Source organism: Dipodomys merriami, unplaced genomic scaffold (assembly GCF_024711535.1).
Source record: "Dipodomys merriami isolate MVZ:Mamm:240054 unplaced genomic scaffold, mDipMer1.0.p SCAF_5, whole genome shotgun sequence".
Lineage (NCBI taxonomy): Eukaryota > Metazoa > Chordata > Mammalia > Rodentia > Heteromyidae > Dipodomys > Dipodomys merriami.
Genome location: NW_027206068.1, coordinates 60,042,837 through 60,059,843, shown reverse-complemented (window position 1 = coordinate 60,059,843; position 17,007 = coordinate 60,042,837). Strand labels below are relative to the sequence as shown.

At 50.7% G+C, this 17,007-nt stretch overlaps 1 protein-coding gene across 5 annotated transcripts; it reads right to left on the bottom strand.

Annotated features, from left to right (window-relative positions):
* Nucleotides 1–3,665: 3,665 nt before the first annotated feature.
* Nucleotides 3,666–15,281, bottom strand: Irf5 (interferon regulatory factor 5). 5 transcript variants are annotated; one of them, XM_069996722.1, is made up of 9 exons: nucleotides 14,916–15,275; nucleotides 9,528–9,733; nucleotides 6,988–7,177; nucleotides 6,540–6,604; nucleotides 6,056–6,089; nucleotides 5,663–5,899; nucleotides 5,075–5,467; nucleotides 4,870–4,988; nucleotides 3,666–4,671 (listed from the first exon to the last, which is right to left on the bottom strand). In XM_069996722.1, the coding sequence occupies exons 1-9, from the start codon at nucleotides 15,136–15,138 to the stop codon at nucleotides 4,426–4,428; spliced, it is 1,713 nt and encodes a 570-aa protein (XP_069852823.1). In that variant the 5' UTR covers nucleotides 15,139–15,275; the 3' UTR covers nucleotides 3,666–4,425. The 5 variants fall into 5 exon arrangements, with proteins under 5 accessions (XP_069852823.1, XP_069852824.1, XP_069852826.1 ...); XM_069996723.1 differs by lacking the exon at nucleotides 14,916–15,275 and adding an exon at nucleotides 14,703–14,798 and having other exon boundaries at nucleotides 9,528–9,736; XM_069996725.1 differs by lacking the exon at nucleotides 14,916–15,275 and adding an exon at nucleotides 14,703–14,798.
* Nucleotides 15,282–17,007: the final 1,726 nt, after the last annotated feature.

Below are 17,007 nucleotides of genomic sequence, written 5' to 3'. Positions count from 1 at the left end.
ATAGCTACTTTAGAAAGACTTAAGAATCACATCGAATTTGAAGCCAGCCAGGGCAGACATCCTAGAGATTCTATCTCCAATTAACCAGCAAAAAGCCAGAAGTGGAGATGTGGCTCAAGTGGTAGAGAGCCTTGAGGCCGAGTTCAAGCCCAAGTACTGGCACACACTAAAATGAACTGTACACAAGAACTGTGGTCTAGCTGGCAAAGTACATGAGAAAATAGAATTGTGGTCTAATTGGCAAAGTGCATGAGAGTATACAGTTTACAATTCTGAACCCTACTATATATGAGTATAGAATAGAGCAGTGGAACTACCTCCGCCAAGTGGTCAAAGAAGACATCAGATAAATCCAAGAGGGATTCTACAAAGGCCTGACAAGTACTGAAGACCTTCAATATTACCAGACATGAGAAAAGCTAGAAACTGCCTTGGATGACATCCTGGAACAAAAGACAGTAAAAATAATGAAATCTGAGGAAAGTAGGGAGCTTAGTAACTACATGCCCATATTCTTAATTAGCTGTACCAAAATGTGCTGTAGTAAACTGGGCACCAGTGACTCACACCTGTAATCCTAGCTACTCAGGAGGATCACAGTTCAAAACCAGCCCAGGCAGGACAGTCTGTGAGACTTTCATCTCCAATTAACCACCAGAAAACCCAAAGTGGCACTGTGGCTCAAGTGGTAGAGCTCTCGCCTTGAGCTGAAGAGCTGAGGGACAGCACCCAGGCCCAGAGTTTAGGCCTCATGACTGGCCAAAAAAAAAAAAAAAAAGAAAAATGCTGTAGTAATATATTAGCAATTAAGGCCAGGCACTGGTAGCTCACATCTGTAATCTTACTATTCAGGAGGAGAGAGGATTGTGGTTCAAGTGGTAGAGCATTAATCTTGAGCAAAAAGCAAAGGATAGCACCCATACCCTGAGTTTAAACTCTTAATACCAGCACCAAAAAAAAATAGCAACTGGGAAAATGGTGTGGGCCATCCGAGAACTTTTTTTTTTTTTTTTTTGTCAGTCCTGGGGCTTGAACTCAAGGCCTGGGCATTGTCCCTGAGCTGCTTTTGCTTAAGGCTAGCATTCTGCAACTTCCAGCCTTTTCTGTTTATGTGGTATGGAGGAATTGAATCCAGGGCTTCATGCATGCCAGGCAAGCATTCTACCACTAAGCCACCTCCCCAGCCCATATAAGAACTCTTAGCAACTCTCCCAAAATTCTCTCTCTCCTTTCCCCTCCCTCCCTCCCTTCCTCCCTCCCTCCCTCCCTCTCCTCTCTCTCCTCTCTCCCTCTCCCTCCTCTTTCCTCTCTCTCACCTCTCTCCTTCCTCCCTCCCTCCCTCCTCTCCTACCTCCTCTCTCCTCCCTCTCTCTACTCTCCTCTCCCCCCCCTCTCTATTTGTGGGGCTTAAACTCTGAGCCTGGGCACTGTCCCTGAGCTTTTCAGCATTCTACCACTTGGGCCACAGCGCCACTTCTGGTTTCCTGGTGGTTTATTGGAGATAAGAGTCTCATGGACTTTCCTGCCTGAGCTGGCTTTGAACCGTGCTCCTCAGATCTCAGCCTCCTGAGTAGCTAGGATTACAGGCGTGAGCCACCGACACCCAGCTCCTAAAATTCTTTTTTGATACAGGTTCTTACTGTAGCCCACGCTGACCCTAGAATCTTTCTTCCTCACCTTATCAAGTGCTTGGAGTATAGGCATGTTCCCCCATACCGAGCTTTAATTATTTTTATTGATTTATTTTTATTGTTTTGGCAGGGCTGAAGATCCATACTAGCCAAGCACAGAATCTGCTACATCTCCAAACATGTTTAGGTTTTTCGTTTGTTTTTTTAACCAAGTACACACTTAATCATATGAAAAACTTTTCAGCCTTGCTCATGAGAGGAAATATACTATTTTACCCCTGTCAGATTGTCAAAAATCCAGTTGACAATGTACTTTATGGAAGAGACTGTGGGCAAACAAGAAACAAGTTGTTCCTATACATTTATCTAGCAAAACTATATACTTAATATTTATCTTTTGGCCCAGAAACCCAAATTTTAGAATTAGATTCCAAAGATAACTGACAAGAACAGTGGAGACTCAACCCACTGGTCATCAAAACAAAAACATGACTCCAATCAAATATCTGTAATACGGAGGCTAGATCTAAACATTTTTAAGAAATATAGGAGGCAAAAATATGTTAACAGAGATGCAATAAAAAAAAAAACAAAACAATGCTGAACTGGATGTTGGAGGCTCATGCCTATTGTAATCCTAGCTACTTGGGAGGCTGAGATGGGAGGATTGTGGTTTGAAGGCAACCCCAGGCAGAAAAGTCCCAGTGAGATTCTATCTCCAATTAACCACTCAAAAACAAAAAGTGGAAGTGGTGCTATGGCTCAAGTGGTAAAGCACTAGCCTTGAACACTGGCTCAGGGACAGTGCCCAGGCCCTGAGTTTAAGCCCCACAACCAATGCTGTTTCTTCAAATTGGAAGGGAATAAATTTAATTACATTTATATATATTTTATCAAGTATTTTAGATTTAAAAAAACAAACTCAGGAACACGGGGAGTTAGCTCAGTAGTGTCTGTTTAACGTTTGTGAGATGGGCTGGGAAGGTGGCTCAGTGGTAGAGTGTTTGCCTAGCATGCATGAGGCCCTGGGTTCAATTCCTCAGCACCACATAAGCAGAAAAAGCCAGAAGTGGTGCTGTGGCTCAAGTGGTAGAGTGCTAGCCTTGAGCTGAAGAGCTGAGGGACAGCATCCGGGCCTAGAGTTCAGGCCCCACAACCGGAAAAAAAAAAAAAAATTTGTGAGACACTAGGTTCAATTTCCAATATCACAAGAAAAACATCTTTGAGATACATGCTGAATATTTGTACATTATTCTAAGATTTGCTTCAAAATCCTAGGGTATGGATAGAAGTATGGATGAGGATGTCAATGAGAAAGATGATAAATGGTGGGCTGGGAAGGTGGCTCAGTGGTAGAGCGCTTGCCTTGCATGCATGAGGCCCTGGGTTTGATTCCTCAGCACCACATAAGCAAAAAGAAAAAAGCCGGAAGTGGTGCTATGGCTCAAGTGGTAGAGCGCTAGCCTTGAGCTGAAGAGCTGAGGGACAGCGCCCAGGCCCAGAGTTCAGGCCCCACGACCGGACCCAAAAAAAAAAAAAAAAGATAAATTGAAAATCATTGACACTACAGGGAATTGTATAGCATTCTCCCTATTGTCATTAATGTTTAAAATCGTCTATATTAAGATAAAACAACAGTTGCTCAGGCCAAAAATTAGACACCAGATTCGTTTGATGAGCTAGCTATTTGTGAGCAGTGTTCTAATTTAGTGGCACATGAATATACATGGAGATAATAGATTATAGTAGTCCCAAAATGTAGCTAGAATCCTAGCATTCCTTTTTTTTTTTTTTTTTTTAACCATTTTCTATGGGAAAGTTGATTTGAGCTGTTTAGACTGCATAACCAATATTCTATACCCTTGCCTTAGCTCCCTTCCTTCAGGAAGCAAAGCCAATCAAGTGATTATGGAGGCCCAGCTGACTCACTATCTGGAAGGGAGGCCCCAGCCAGGGGGCAGCTTGCATCTGAAAGAGAGTCTGATATAACAACATGGGAGCCACTGACACTGGGAAAAATAAAGAAACAGCTAGGCCTGCTTTTAGCATTTATTAATTCTAGCAACTCAGGATGCTGAGGAAAGAGGATCCTTGGTTGAAGTCCAGGTTGGCAGACAAATTGAAGAAATTCTACGTCCAATTAACAACAAAAGCAGGAAGTGGTAGTGTGGCTTAAGTTGTAGAACATGAGCCTTGAATGGAAGAAGTTAAGCAAGAGCATAAGGATCTGAGTTCATGCCCCAGTATCAGCAGAAAAAACATATTATTAATTTTAAAACTACATAAAAATTTTTGTACTCCATTTTCTTAGAATGAAGAAGGGGGTTAGGTACCGGCCTTGTCTGCTAATATTTAAAGGCTCAGAGCTGTCTCAGAGGAAGAAAGGTATGGAAGCAAGACTCAAACTAAGAAACCTCTAAATCAGTCCCATACTCTACAGAAACCCTCTTGGCAGGATGTGGCCCACTCCTTGGCTCTTTTTGCCAGAGGCAATAGGGCAATAGTAAGTATGGGTCATTCAGGATTTACCCTGTATAATCAGGCCCAGTGTTGGGGCACTCTTTGCTCACTGCGGATACTGGCTGAGTTTCTCCAAAGCACAGGGGAAGCCAGCCTAAGGAAGACAGAACTGTTAGAACAAAGATTTTCAGGAACAGCAAGCCTCTTTATCCTTGGCCCAAATCCACTTCCAGGAGATCCAAAGGTAGGACTTGACAGCCAGCCAGGCCGGCGGGGCTGCCACATTGCCCTTTCAGTCCATACAGCTGCCCAGGAAGACAGCCAGCCACTCTCACTATTGCATGCCAACTGAGTGCATGGGCCAGGGGCCCTGGCCAGCACCAAGCCCTGCCACAGGAGGTGCCTGGGCTGCAGGCTGCAACCCCTGCTGGGACTGCCAGATGTGATGGAGCTCTTTGAATTGTTCCACCATATGGTCTTTGAGGTCTGGGTTTGAGATTTGTAGCCGGATGCTGTCAGCAGACCAAGAAAGCTCCCCTGAGAACATCTCGAGTAGCAACCGAGCTGCCACCGGCACCACCTGTGGGGCAAAGAGGAGACAGAACAGAGAATTGGCAGGTCTCCCAGATCTAGTGGTGCCTGAGGGTATCCACCAGGGGCAGGTGGTAGATTGCCACTGCCAACCCTAAGCCTTGGTTATCCTCACTGCCCAGAAGTGCCTACTCTCCACTCTGGACCAAGGACCCAGCTTTCAAGCAGAGAGGGGCTGGGGACACACCTGTACAGTAATGAGCTTCTTCTCTCGGGGCTTGCGGTCAGGCCACTCCTCCCCAAAGCAGAAGAAAATCTCGAAAGGCGGTGGAGCGTTGGTCTGGCCCTTCTGGAACAGGATGAGCTCTGCATCAAGATCAAGGCCTCTAGTCAGAGGCTAGAACTGTGTTCAAGGCAAAAGGTGGCCGGGAGGAGCATGATGTGAGGCTCACCATTAAGAAACTGCTCCAGGCTGAAAAGCTTAGTCTTGACCTCCCTCTGGATGGGGTTGGGGCACAAGTCATGGGCTGCAGCGCAGGGCCCGCTCCAGAACACCTTGCACTGGCACAGGCGGATGGCATATAGGTCCTGGCCCTGCAGCTGGAGGATGAGGCCCCGGTCCAGGACATCTAGCAGCTGGTTTGTATAAAAACGCTGCTTGTCACTGGGGATATCTTCGGGGCTAGGGAAGCGCACTTGCTCCAGGGTCACAGGGCCAAAGAGTTCCACCTGCTCCTGGGTGGCCTCCAGCTGGCTGTAGAAGAGGCGACAGCCCTGTGGGTTGCTGATGGTGAGGGCTCGAGGTGGCCGCCCTCGGTACTGGAACTTGATCTCCAGGTCCGTCACTGTGGGGCAGAGAAGCAGGTTACAAAGCCCCACAGCTTGCTTTCTTCAGCCATATGGCAGCCGCCCCAGTTCCCCCTCTCAGGGAAGACTGACACAAGGCTTGTTCTCCACCACCCTTGGCCTTTCTTGAAACCCTGCCCCACATTCTGGTACTATGTTATTCCCCCGCCCTCCAGCCCTCTCAGCCCACTTACAAGGCAGCATGTGGGGGCTAATCAGCAGGTCAGGCAGGAGCTGTTCACTCATTGCAGGTGTACTGTCAGCCAGGGACTCTGGGAGAAGCTGCCCAAAGCCAGCAGGCATGCCAGGGGGAGGGGCTGGGCAGCTGGGGTCTGGGTCAGGGGGACACAGCCCAACAGGTGGCTGGAGAGCAGGTGGCCATTTGATATCTTTGGGTAAGGCTGCCATGGAAGGAGCGGGCTGCACTGCTTCTGTGGAGGGTGGAGAGACACAACTGGTACTGGTACTGGTACTGCCCCCAGGGTCCAGCACCTCCCAACTGACACCCCCCAGCCTCCCCTGGGTATTATGGTACCTGTTGCTTCTTAAGCTAGACCACCCCCAACCCCTCCACCTCCCAGCTCTACCTGTGATGTTCAGACTTGGTAACATCCTCTGGAGCTGAAGGGGAAACAGGAGGGAAGGGAGGACAGGTTACAAATGGATCACATGTTAAAGACAATTCCCTCAGCTCCAGCTCCACCAGGCCAGACCCTGCCTCCCATCCCAGTGTTGCCATCCTAGCAGAATGAAAACTCTGTCTGCTTCCTCATTTGCCTTCTGCAGATAGCAGTACCTGTAAGCCCGATAGCATGAGGGTCAGTCAGTCTGAAAATGTATGGTCCACTATGTAACAACCAAGTCCCAGGGAAGGGCTAAGTGTGTACTCTTCCTATCCTTCAGAATCCCAAAAGAGGACAACCCCCAAAAAAGAGGTACAGAGAATGGGATCCAGACAAGGAGACTACTCAGGGTGGGCTAGTAGAGACTACCAGGGCCAGCCTGTGTCAGTGGCCAGGGCAGGCAAGCTCAGGTAAGTATGGTCCTCTCCCCACTCCCTGCCCCAGGTACCTCTTCCTCTTCGTCCTCTTCCTCCTCTCCTGCACACCGAGAGTAATCCTCAGTGGGCTGGGACTCTGCACAGAAAGGGAAAGAAAAGCAGGACAGGAAAGGAATCAGTGATGAAGCAGGAGCCAGGCCAGTCCAGGGTTCTATCTTGGGCAACTAAAAGCTTTCCCAGTACTTCAGATGGGGTTATTGCCCTTCTCAAAGCTTCCTGAACATAGGGTGAGGTTAAGGTCACCACTTCTAAGAAGCAGTAAGAACCTCTCCTAAAACCCAGGACAAGGGCAAGGGGAGGAAGCATCCAAGGCCCAGACTCCATTCCCAGCAGTTTCTGGGAGCCCAGGGATAATGATTTCGCAGAGCCCCAGCAGTCATTCTCTGGACAACTGTTAATGCTGTAACTTCCTGTGCCCAGGAGGTCACAGCACCACCTCCCAGGGGCTGGGCATGATACCTGTGGGGGCAGGCCCATTGGAGCAGACCTCGTAGATCTTATAGGGCTGAGGTGGCATGTCCCGGGGCCCGTCATAGATGAGTTGGAAGTCACGGCTCTTGTTGAGGGCACAGCGCAGGTTGGCCTTCCACTTGGCTGGATCAGCCTCATCCACTCCCTCGGTGTATTTTCCCGTTTCCTTAGCCCAGGCCTGCAGTAGGAAGAAAAGACAGCTGATCACAGAGAAAACTTCACCCATCATCAAGGCCTCAGTCAACCTCTGGTCCTACAGGCATTGTTGCTGAGACACCAGCCATAGACAGAGCCTTGCTGAGCTGAGAGCCACATGAAGAGGATAAGAACCAGCCTTCTTCCGCCTTCAGGGTTCAAACCAGCTCACTGATACCTATGTGCTTTGTGGGGCATCTGCAGTACTGCAGATGAGGTACAATCTCTTAAGGACAATGAACATCTACCTTTAGGGAAGTAGATAAGGGCTTATGATCTGGAGCCAGGCTGGGTTTGTTGTTGTTTTTGTTGTTGTTGTTTTTGTTGTTGTTTTTCGGTCATGGGGCCTGAACTCTGGGTCTGGGCACTGTCCCTCAACTCTTCAGCTCAAGGCTAGCACTTTACCATTTGAGCCACAGCACCACTTCTGGCTTTTTTCTGCTTATATGGAGCTGAGGAATCAAACCCAGGGCCTCATGCATGCAAGGCAAGCACTCTACCACTGAGCCACCTTCCCAGCCCTGGGTGTGTAGATGGAATGTGCCAGCTACATACTGGTCATGTCACTACCTCCTCCTCACTGTACCTATTCACAAGGTGGCAGTGAGAACTCAAAGGGTCAATGCCAATAGAACACTCAAAAGAGCAGGCTGGGTGTCTCAGCTATTACCATGATGATGATGATGATGATGATGTTTAGGATGGAATGCAGAGCTTTGTATTTCCTATCATTATTATTTTGGATGGCAATTTGGGAATGTCAGGAATGCAAATGTTTCTACCCTTTAACCTAGCTCTATGTGTGTGTGTGTGTGTGTGTGTGTGTGTGTGTGTGTGTGTGTGTGTGTGCATGCACATGTGTATTGCGCACGTGCACATGTACACATGCATGCACACACATGTACTGGAACTGGGGCTTGAACTCAGGACCTGGGCACTGTCCCTTAGCATTTTTTTCTACTCAACACTGGCACTCTACAACTTAAGCCACACCTCCACGTCCAGCTTTTTTGTGGCTAATTAGAAATAGAGTCTCATAGGCTTTCCTGACCTGGCTGGCTTTGAACCACAATCCTCAGCTAGGATTACAGGTGTAAACCACCAGTGCCTAGCTAACCTATTTAATTTCTGTAAAATTATAAAAAAAAAAAGTTTTCACATACAGATTATTTTATTACAGTACCATTTGTAAAAGTAAAAGATCCCAAATACCCAATGTCCATTTGGGTGAGGCGGGGTGGGGGTGGGGAGGTTGGTTAAATTATGGCAAACTCATAGAATGGAACATGCAGGAGGAAAAAAGGACTGAGTTTTTCATATACTGACATGCAATCTTCAAGAAATATGAAGTGTACAGAGAGCGTTATACCACTAGAATTTTGTGAGAAGTGGGGAAAGAATATATGCGCAAAAAAATGGCTCAGGAAGAATAAATAAGACCCTAGTTACACACTGCAGCCTCTAGAAAGGAGCAGGTGGCTCTAGACAGGGGTGAGGAGGAGATTGTTTGCTGTAAATCATTTCACATCTTTTAATTTATTGATTTCTATACTGGGGCTTGAACTCAGGACCTCATGCTCTTGCTTGGCTTTTTCAATCAAGGCTAGTGCTTTCCACTTGAGCAATACCTCTACTTGCAGCTTTGCTGTTTAACTGTGTACCCACCCTGACTTCAAACTGGAATTCTTAGATCTCAGCCTCCTGAGTAATTAGGATTACAGGCAAGAGCCACCAGCATCCAGCACACCTCTTACTTTTTAATTGAGTGACTATGTTATCTATTTAAAAATAAGAAATGGTTTTGAATAAAAAGTTTAAAAAGGATCAAGGGCCAAGAAAGTTATTCTGCTGCAAGTATATGCCTATCTGAAAATATGTATGTAAAGTTTTCAAAGCCAACGTTCTGTTTGGCCCTGTAAATTTAAACTGTAGGTGGTAGTCCCAAAGAAATCATTTAAAACAAATAAAGGGTAGGAGTTAGGAGAGAGTGCATGGTGGAATAGTCAACAGTCATTAAAGCAACATGGAAGCCAGGCACTGGTGGCTCACGCCTGTAATCCTAGCTACTCAGGAGGCTGAGATCTGAGGATCTCCATTCAAACCCAGCTTAGGCAGGAAAGTCTCTGATACTTTTTTTCTTTTGGTGCTGATCCTGGGGCTGTAACTCAGGGCCTAGGCACTGTCCTGAGCATTTTTTTTGCTCAAAGCTAGCATTCTACCAAGCTTGGTAGCTGGGAGAGTGACTAGCCTCCAGGAAATGTGTGGACATGTGTGTCCCTCTTCTGGGGATGAAATGCCTCAGAGATCCAGGCAGCACTCTGTCTATCGCTTACCTTGAAGATGGTGTTGTCTCCATCCTGGCTTGGGCCGTGCCTTGTGGCATGGCGCCAGGGGATGTAGAAGAATTTCCTTTCCCCATTGACCCACTGTAGCCCTGGGTACTGGCAGCTGTTCACCTGGGCCACCAGCCAGGGCTTCAGCCGCACACGGCGGGGTGGTGGGGGAACCCCAGGGGCCGGCTGGTTCATGGCTACACGATCTGCTGAAGGAAGCAAGATAGAGCTCACTGCTCCGGCATGAAGGGCCAAGAGAAACAGTCTCTCCTGTCTATCCAGGTGTTCAAAGCCACATGTCCAGCTGGGGACCAGAGGCTCACACCTGTTATCCTAGCTACTCAGGAGGCTGAGATCTGAGGATTGCTGTTCAAAGCCATCCCAGGCAGGAAAGTCCAAGAAACTCTTACCTCCAATAAACCACCAGAAAACTAGAAGTGGCGCTGTAGCTCAAGTGGTAGAGGGCTTGCCATGAGCCTGAAGAGCTGAGGAACAGCGCCCATGCTCAGAGTTCAAGCCCCACGACTTCCAGAAAAAAAAAAAAAAAAAAGCCACATGTCCTTTCTAACTCTCAGCTTTCTTGTCACTGAGTGTCACTGAGTCTGTGCTTTGTGTCGGGGAGGGAATGTAGTCACTAGTGGATGTTTTGGGCACCCTTCTTAAGTGCCCTTTACCAGGCTGCTGCTAACATCACTGAGCTTTGCTTTCATCAGTCACCACTGGCTGTCTCACTCTAGAGAGGCGGCCCAGAGCCAGGGAGGGCCCAGCTAGGAGGAAAGCCTGGATCCCTGGCATTAAGGCCAAGAGTAAAGCTCCTGTGCTATCAGATGTTTCTCCCAGCACGAACTCATCTCGTTCCTGCTCAACTTTTCCCTCCATTTTTCTCACTTTTCTTCCCTTGAGAAGGCCCTGGAATCTATAGACAAATCCTCTTAAAAAAAAAAAAAAAAAAAGATTCCAGGGGCTGGGAAGATGGTTCAGTGGGAAGAGTGCTTGCCTTGCATGCCCGAGGCCCTGGGTTCGATTCCTCAGCACCACATAAGCAAAATGAAAAAAGCTGGAAGTGGCTCTGTGGCTCAAGTGGTAGAGCACTAGCCTTGAGCTGAAGAGCTGAGGGACAGCGCCCAGGCCCAGAGTTCAGGCCCCATGACCGGACCCAAAAAAAAAAAAAGATTCCATCTAGTTGGGTGCTGTTAGCTCATGCCTGTAATCCTAGCTACTCAGGAGGCTGAGATCTGAGGATTATGGTTCAAAGGCAGCTGGGGCAGGAAAAGTCCCCAGGAGACTCTTATCTCCAACAAATTATTCAGAAAAAGCAGGAAGTGGCATTATGGCTCAAGTGGTAGAGCCTTGAGTATAGAGTCTCTCATGGACAGTGCCCAGGCTCTGAGTTCAAGCCCCAGGACAGACAATAATAATAATAATAATAATAATAATAATAATAATAATAATTCCATCTTAGGCTTCTGGGAAACCTAGCCTTAGACAAAAGGATAACAGGCAAATAAAGCATGTTTCTACATCTACTTCTCAGGTTGAGCTTTGATTCTAGATTCCCTCAGGGATGAAGTTCTCCCCATTTCCTCCCCCCTCCACATACACCTTTGACCCTTTAGAGAAATCTCATCTATCTCTTAGCAAGGATAGGCTTAGATCTTGCCTCTCTGAGGCTATCAATTTTCTCCTTTCTTATTCCGATCCTTCCCTCCCATATTTATCACACATGACACCTCTAGTGGTTTTCCAACCTGAGCTGCAAATGGATGCTGGAAGTACACAGGTCTAATGGCTTCCCTTGGGGATGCACCCCTTCCCAGCTCACAGTCTCAACCTTGCTAGTCACATCAGAAAGACACAAGAAACCCCTGTACCCTCCCTTCCACCTGCTCATTCTCTCTCCAGACCCAGAACCTGAAACAGGTCACAGTCTGGTGCCCCCGATTGTCCCTCCTCATCCTAGGCATGTTCATGTTCTCTCCTTTTCCAGCGCCCTTCGCCTTTAACTCTGTGACTCCAGGGTCAGAGACAGAAAGAATCCATCATACCACTTGTCCTCAGAGGAGACTCTGTTGCTCCACAAAAAAGGAACCAGACATTGAACATCTATTTGGGTGTTGTAGCACCGAGCCATGGTTTCCCCTGAAGTTCCCCACCTGGTACTGCTTTGGGTTGTGGCTGCTACAAACCATCTCAAGAATGCCAGTGTCCCTCTACAGGTGTCAGAGCAGTGTCCAGTTCAACAGCCAGACACCCATTAGAGTAAGGCCAGCCCCGGTGGAGGGAAGAGGACCTTCCCAGCCCAGCCCCCAGGCCTAAGAAATCAGTGGCTCAGTTCCTCTTTCTGCCCCAGCCTCCACCCTGCCCCAGGGGAAATGAAAATGGCCTAATGGGACAACTCCAAAGCTGATTCACCAAGCCTATTGAAGAGAGGGAGGGGGATGCAGAGAAAACCCATTAGTGGGTGCCAAGGCCAAATTTCCAACCTGTCAACCTCTAGCCCAATTCCCACATCCCAAGCCTGCTGACAAGCTTACCACTGTTGGTGAGCTCACAGCATTGGGTAGTCTTAGTCTCCCACATTTTTATTCTGTGACTCCCTAAAAGACCTTGGTTAGTCCTAGGGCAGAGGGGTGATGGTGGCCAGCAGCATGTAATTCTGGCTGTATGAGGGAGGACAGTAAGAAAGTGTGCTGTTGACAGAGGGGTGGGCAGGTTAGTGGATGAGCCACACACAATCATGCTCACAGCTAGACAGCTGGCCAGAGTGATGTAGCTGAGACCAGAAAGGTCTAAGTAAGGTCCTAGCTGCCAGGACCAAGGAACCAGGGGCCAGTCCAGCTCTCTGGCCTGTGGTGACACTGCTGCTTAATTCAGAGCATGGTTTTGAAATTATTCTTCTGGAAAGTTGCCATCCTTTCAGACACAGGGTATGAAGAGGAGGCTCCTACCACAAGCCTCACCTCCAGACGTAAGAGTGTCTACCAGGCCACAGAGGGTCTTCAACCTCCTGGAGCTCTGCTCACAGCCAGTTCCTCCTGGACCTTTCCCTGAGCAGATCCAGGTTTGGCATACATTTCCCATAAGCTTCCTCCCATGCAAGCTTAGATCTCATTCAGACCAATCCTTGTCTGACAGCCCTGAGTTTGTCTATTCACTTCTGCTTTCTCTGGGGTCTGGCGGCTTGGGGTGAGATGTATACAGCCCCAGACCCAGGTTTGTTCATTTGATTCCTGGAAAAAGGGGGAAACAACATTACTTCCACCACCTTCCGTGGAAATGTTAAAAAAAAAAAAAAAAAGGGATGAGGGTTGCTGAAGACCTGAGGGAGCTCCCACAAGAGGGTCAAGCAGAAAACCACCCAGCACTTAAGCCCTTGCTGGACAGGGAGACCCCACAGCCCACCCAAAGGCCCTATTAAAGTTTCAGGTGAAACCACACCTGTAATCCTAGCAACTCAGGATACTGAGATCTGAGGATCATGGTATAAAGCCAGCTTTGGCAAGAATGTCTGTGACACTCTTATCTCCAGTGAACTACCAAAAAGCAGGAAGTAGAGCTGTGGCTCATGTGGTAGGTAGAGCACTAGTCTTAAGCAGTGAAAAGGCTAAGGGACAGTAGACCTGTGTTCAAGCCCCAGTGACAAGTGGATACATACATAAATAAATAAACAGTCCTAGGCTAGGCCATAGAAACAGAACAGAGGGGCACCAGGGGTAACAAGGGGAAGACGCTGCAGGACTGGAGGTAGAGGCCTAGCTTCAGCCCCTGCTGAAGCCCCTTGTCTGAGGTCTCTCTGCAAACCCCATACCCAGCTCAGAGAACAGACCAAGAGTTCCCTGCATCAAGCTTGACTCTCAACCTCTGCTCTCTCCAGGTGAGCTGACACACGGAGCCCTGGCTCCCTTGAAGTGCAGACAGGCTAAGGCCAGGGAGGCAGGTGCGGCAGGAAAAAGCCTCTCTCTCGGTTTTCTCCCAGGGGAAAGCCAGGGTGCAAGGGAAAACCCCAGAACAGAGCCTTTAGGCCAAAAGGGGGTGATTTCCTGCCACTTCTCGAGTCTGTAGTGGGAAGCCTAAAGAGCAAGGACCTAGACACTCTGATGGTGGATGCTCAGCGCCTCAGCCCGCCCCCCCCACACACACACCTGAGGACCCCCAGCTCCCCGCACCCGTTCAGTTCACTTACCCCAGCTCTGGAACTAGGGCCAAGCTGGACCCCGCGGCTGACCCGCGGAACGCACATCCCTTCCACCCCCGGGGCAGCCCCCACCCCGACAGCCCGCCGGGCCATCCCCAGGCCAGACGATGGTTAGTGTCCGGAGGCTGGTGGCGGCCCCGCCCGGCTGTGCCTGGCCGAGGCCGGGGAAAGTCCCCCCCTCCGCCCCCACCCCCGCTCCCGGGGCCCCTAGTCCCGGAGACACCTGTGCGGGGCGGGGCAGAGGTCCTCGCCGTCCCCTCCGCCTCGCGGCCTCGCGAGTCCCTGTCTCTCTACTTTTAGGTTCTTCATGGTTTCCTTCTGAAGTTCGGGGCAGGCCGTAAAGCAACCCGTGCCAAGAAGCATTGCACCCCGCGCTTCTGGGAGCACCGGCGTGTAGTTTCCCACCCTGGCTACGAGTCAGAGCGCCGGGGCGCCTCCGTTCCCCAAACTCTCGGCCCTCTTAATTCCCATCCTTGGCGTTAGGGACCCCGCGAGGGCGACGGCTCGGAGCCTCCACCTCTTACCCCGAGGAGGTGAGGGGTGGCCGGGGACGGGGCAGGTTGGGGGAAGCACCCCAACACAGAGGTCGGTGGCCCCACCCGGACTCCTGCCCTGACCCGGGCACTCCTGATCGTGGGCGACGGGAAGGCGGGTGGACAGACGCCTCCGAGCCGCTCCGGGGCGCAGCGCCCACCGCGCCAGCCCGGCCTCCGGGGTCCTCGGGGCGCCCGTGGAGGCATGGCGGCGGGTGCCCAGCACCCCAGCTGGCCTGGGCGTGGAAGGCACCTTAGAAGCTGATCCGGCGCGCCTTGCGGCGGGTGCCCACCCGAGCTCGGGCACCAGCCGGGGCAGGGCGCGGACCCCACCGGCGCTCCCGGCGGGGCACTGCGGGGTGCGTGCCACGACTGAGCCGGCCGGGACCGGGGGCGACCCCCACCGCGGGTCTAGCCCTGGAACCGCACGCAGCCCCCGGGACCTACCTGTCCGCGCTGCGCCCGCGCCCGATCGGTGGTGCCGGAGCTGCGGCCCGGCGGCGGGGCCGAGCTGCGCCCTCCCAGAGCTGCGCCTCCCGCGGGTCGCCGGGCCGGGCCGGGCACTTCCGCATCGCGCCGCCCCCGCCCTGGGCCGCGGAGCCCGGGGGCCCGCGCGGCGCCCCGCCCCGCCCCAGAACCACCCTGGGGCTCCGCACCGACCTGGGCACGGCGGACCCGAGCCAAGCACCTGCCCAGGCCCTGGGCCTCCTGGGAGACGCCGAGCTGCGCAGGGGCCTGGACGGACCACAGGGCTCCTTTTGCAATCTGGATCCACAGAACAGTCAGGGACAACTGTCCTCAGCCCCGCGGGGGACCCGGAGCCCCAGGCTTCCTCGGCCCGCACCCTTGGAGAGACGGAGATCCGCAGGTCACGCACGAGCATCAATCAGGCCGCGTACCGGGGGGGTTGGGAGGCGCCGGACAGCCTCTGCTACTCTACCTCCGTCTACCCTCACCTACCTACCCGCCCCGCCTACCCTCGCCGCCTGTGCCCCATGGCTCTCCGCTGGGGTTGGGGGCCTGGACCTCCCTCCTCCAAGTCCCTGCACGTGCAGATCCTCAGGCTACTGTCCCTTCCTCTGCCTCAACTCACAGATCCCTCCCAGGTCCCATCCTGGCAGGGTCAGCCTGTAGTATTCAGTCCCGCCTCTTCTTCCTCCCACTATCTGGAGAGGTACTTGGCTGTTTGGGACGGTTTGTTGTTGATTATTTTTTTCCCTTCCTAAATGAATCTTGCTGCTGGTTTCAGCCTTCACATAACCTATTCCATCTGGAACGTTGTTCGGTTTGAAACCGTGTCAGTATTACCTCCTCTGGGAAGTCTACCTTGATTTCTCTTTCTTTCTGAGAGTTCCAGGACTCTGGTGGACTCTAGCTTGCAGTAGTAATGTCTAAAGAAAAGTTACACCTTCTTTCGTTTTATATAACAAATAAAATCTATGAATTCTAGATAGTAGTAATGTTTACACTTTAAATTTTAGAATCATATTTTTATTAATAGTATTAAGTAAATCAGATTTAACAGGGCATAAACTCAAAGTCTTGCTTGGCTTTCTTGCTGAGGACTGGCACTCTACCACTTGAGTCATACCTCCACTCTGGCATTTTGCAGGTTAGTGGAGGTCTGGATGTGGTGGTACATACATACCTGTAATCTCAGCATTTGGGAGGCTGAGACAGGAGGATCTCTTCTTTGAGGACAGTCAGGACTATATAATGAGATCTTATCTCAAAACACAAAACCAAATAGAACTTCTAGGGGCTGTAGGTAGAAGGGGCATCAAGATTGAGCTTGCACCTGGCTCTATTGCATTCTGGTTATATAAACTTAGGTAGCCTCTGTTCAGCTCATCCCCTAGTGTCTAAAAGGAAGATGTTGATAGACTTACACTGGGCTGGAGGCTCCAGGGATAGGGGCTGTGCAGGACCTCTGCTTTGTTCAGGTCCAGTCTTCCCTTGACAAGGAAATTTTGAGCCAAGAACCACCCTGGGCCAGAGCTATGCAGGAGGAGGAGGAAGGAAGAAGCAGTGAGCAGCACTCTGGCTTTACCAAGAACCAAGGCTCCTGGAACTGTCTTGTCGGTAAAAGCACTAGCAAAGGGGAAGTGCTGCTGGTCTGGCCCCTGAAGTCAATCTCAGTTCCCCTTGCTGGAGTGGGGGACTCCTGGAGCACCAGGAGACTCGATTTGCACAGACCCAGTAGCTTAGCTAACATGAATCCAGGTGTCTCCTACCCAATGGTAAGATGACCCCATCCCCCTACTTCTTCTGGCTGGGGCAACACACCCCAGACTGAGATTGGGGAAGCGGCACCTCCCTGCTTCAGGGAGAAGCCAGAGTGTAGAAGGGCAGAGAAGGGAAGCCATGTTACCAGAGGACAAGACCCCTGCCACCCCAGGAGCAGCTGCCTGCAGTGCAGGCCTAGGAGATGAAGCAGATGCCTTTGCCTTCCAACACTTCCTTTCCACAAAGTCCACTTTCTCAGGCGGGGGCAGATGACTTCCCCAGGATGGCCTGTTTCTCAGACCTCAGGCCAGAGTTGCTGAGAACTTGTTGGCTGAGTAGGGGGGAGCGCTCCAGTCCTGGCTCTACTTCTCAGGAATTGGGAGGCTTTGCGAAATTTCTTCTCCCAGGCTTCCCCTTTCCCATCTGTACATTGGTCACCGACACAAGGTCTAAATTCAGCAAATGCTTATTGAGCATCATGCACCTGTCAGCACAGACTGCTAAACAACTATTTTGTTCTGGGTGC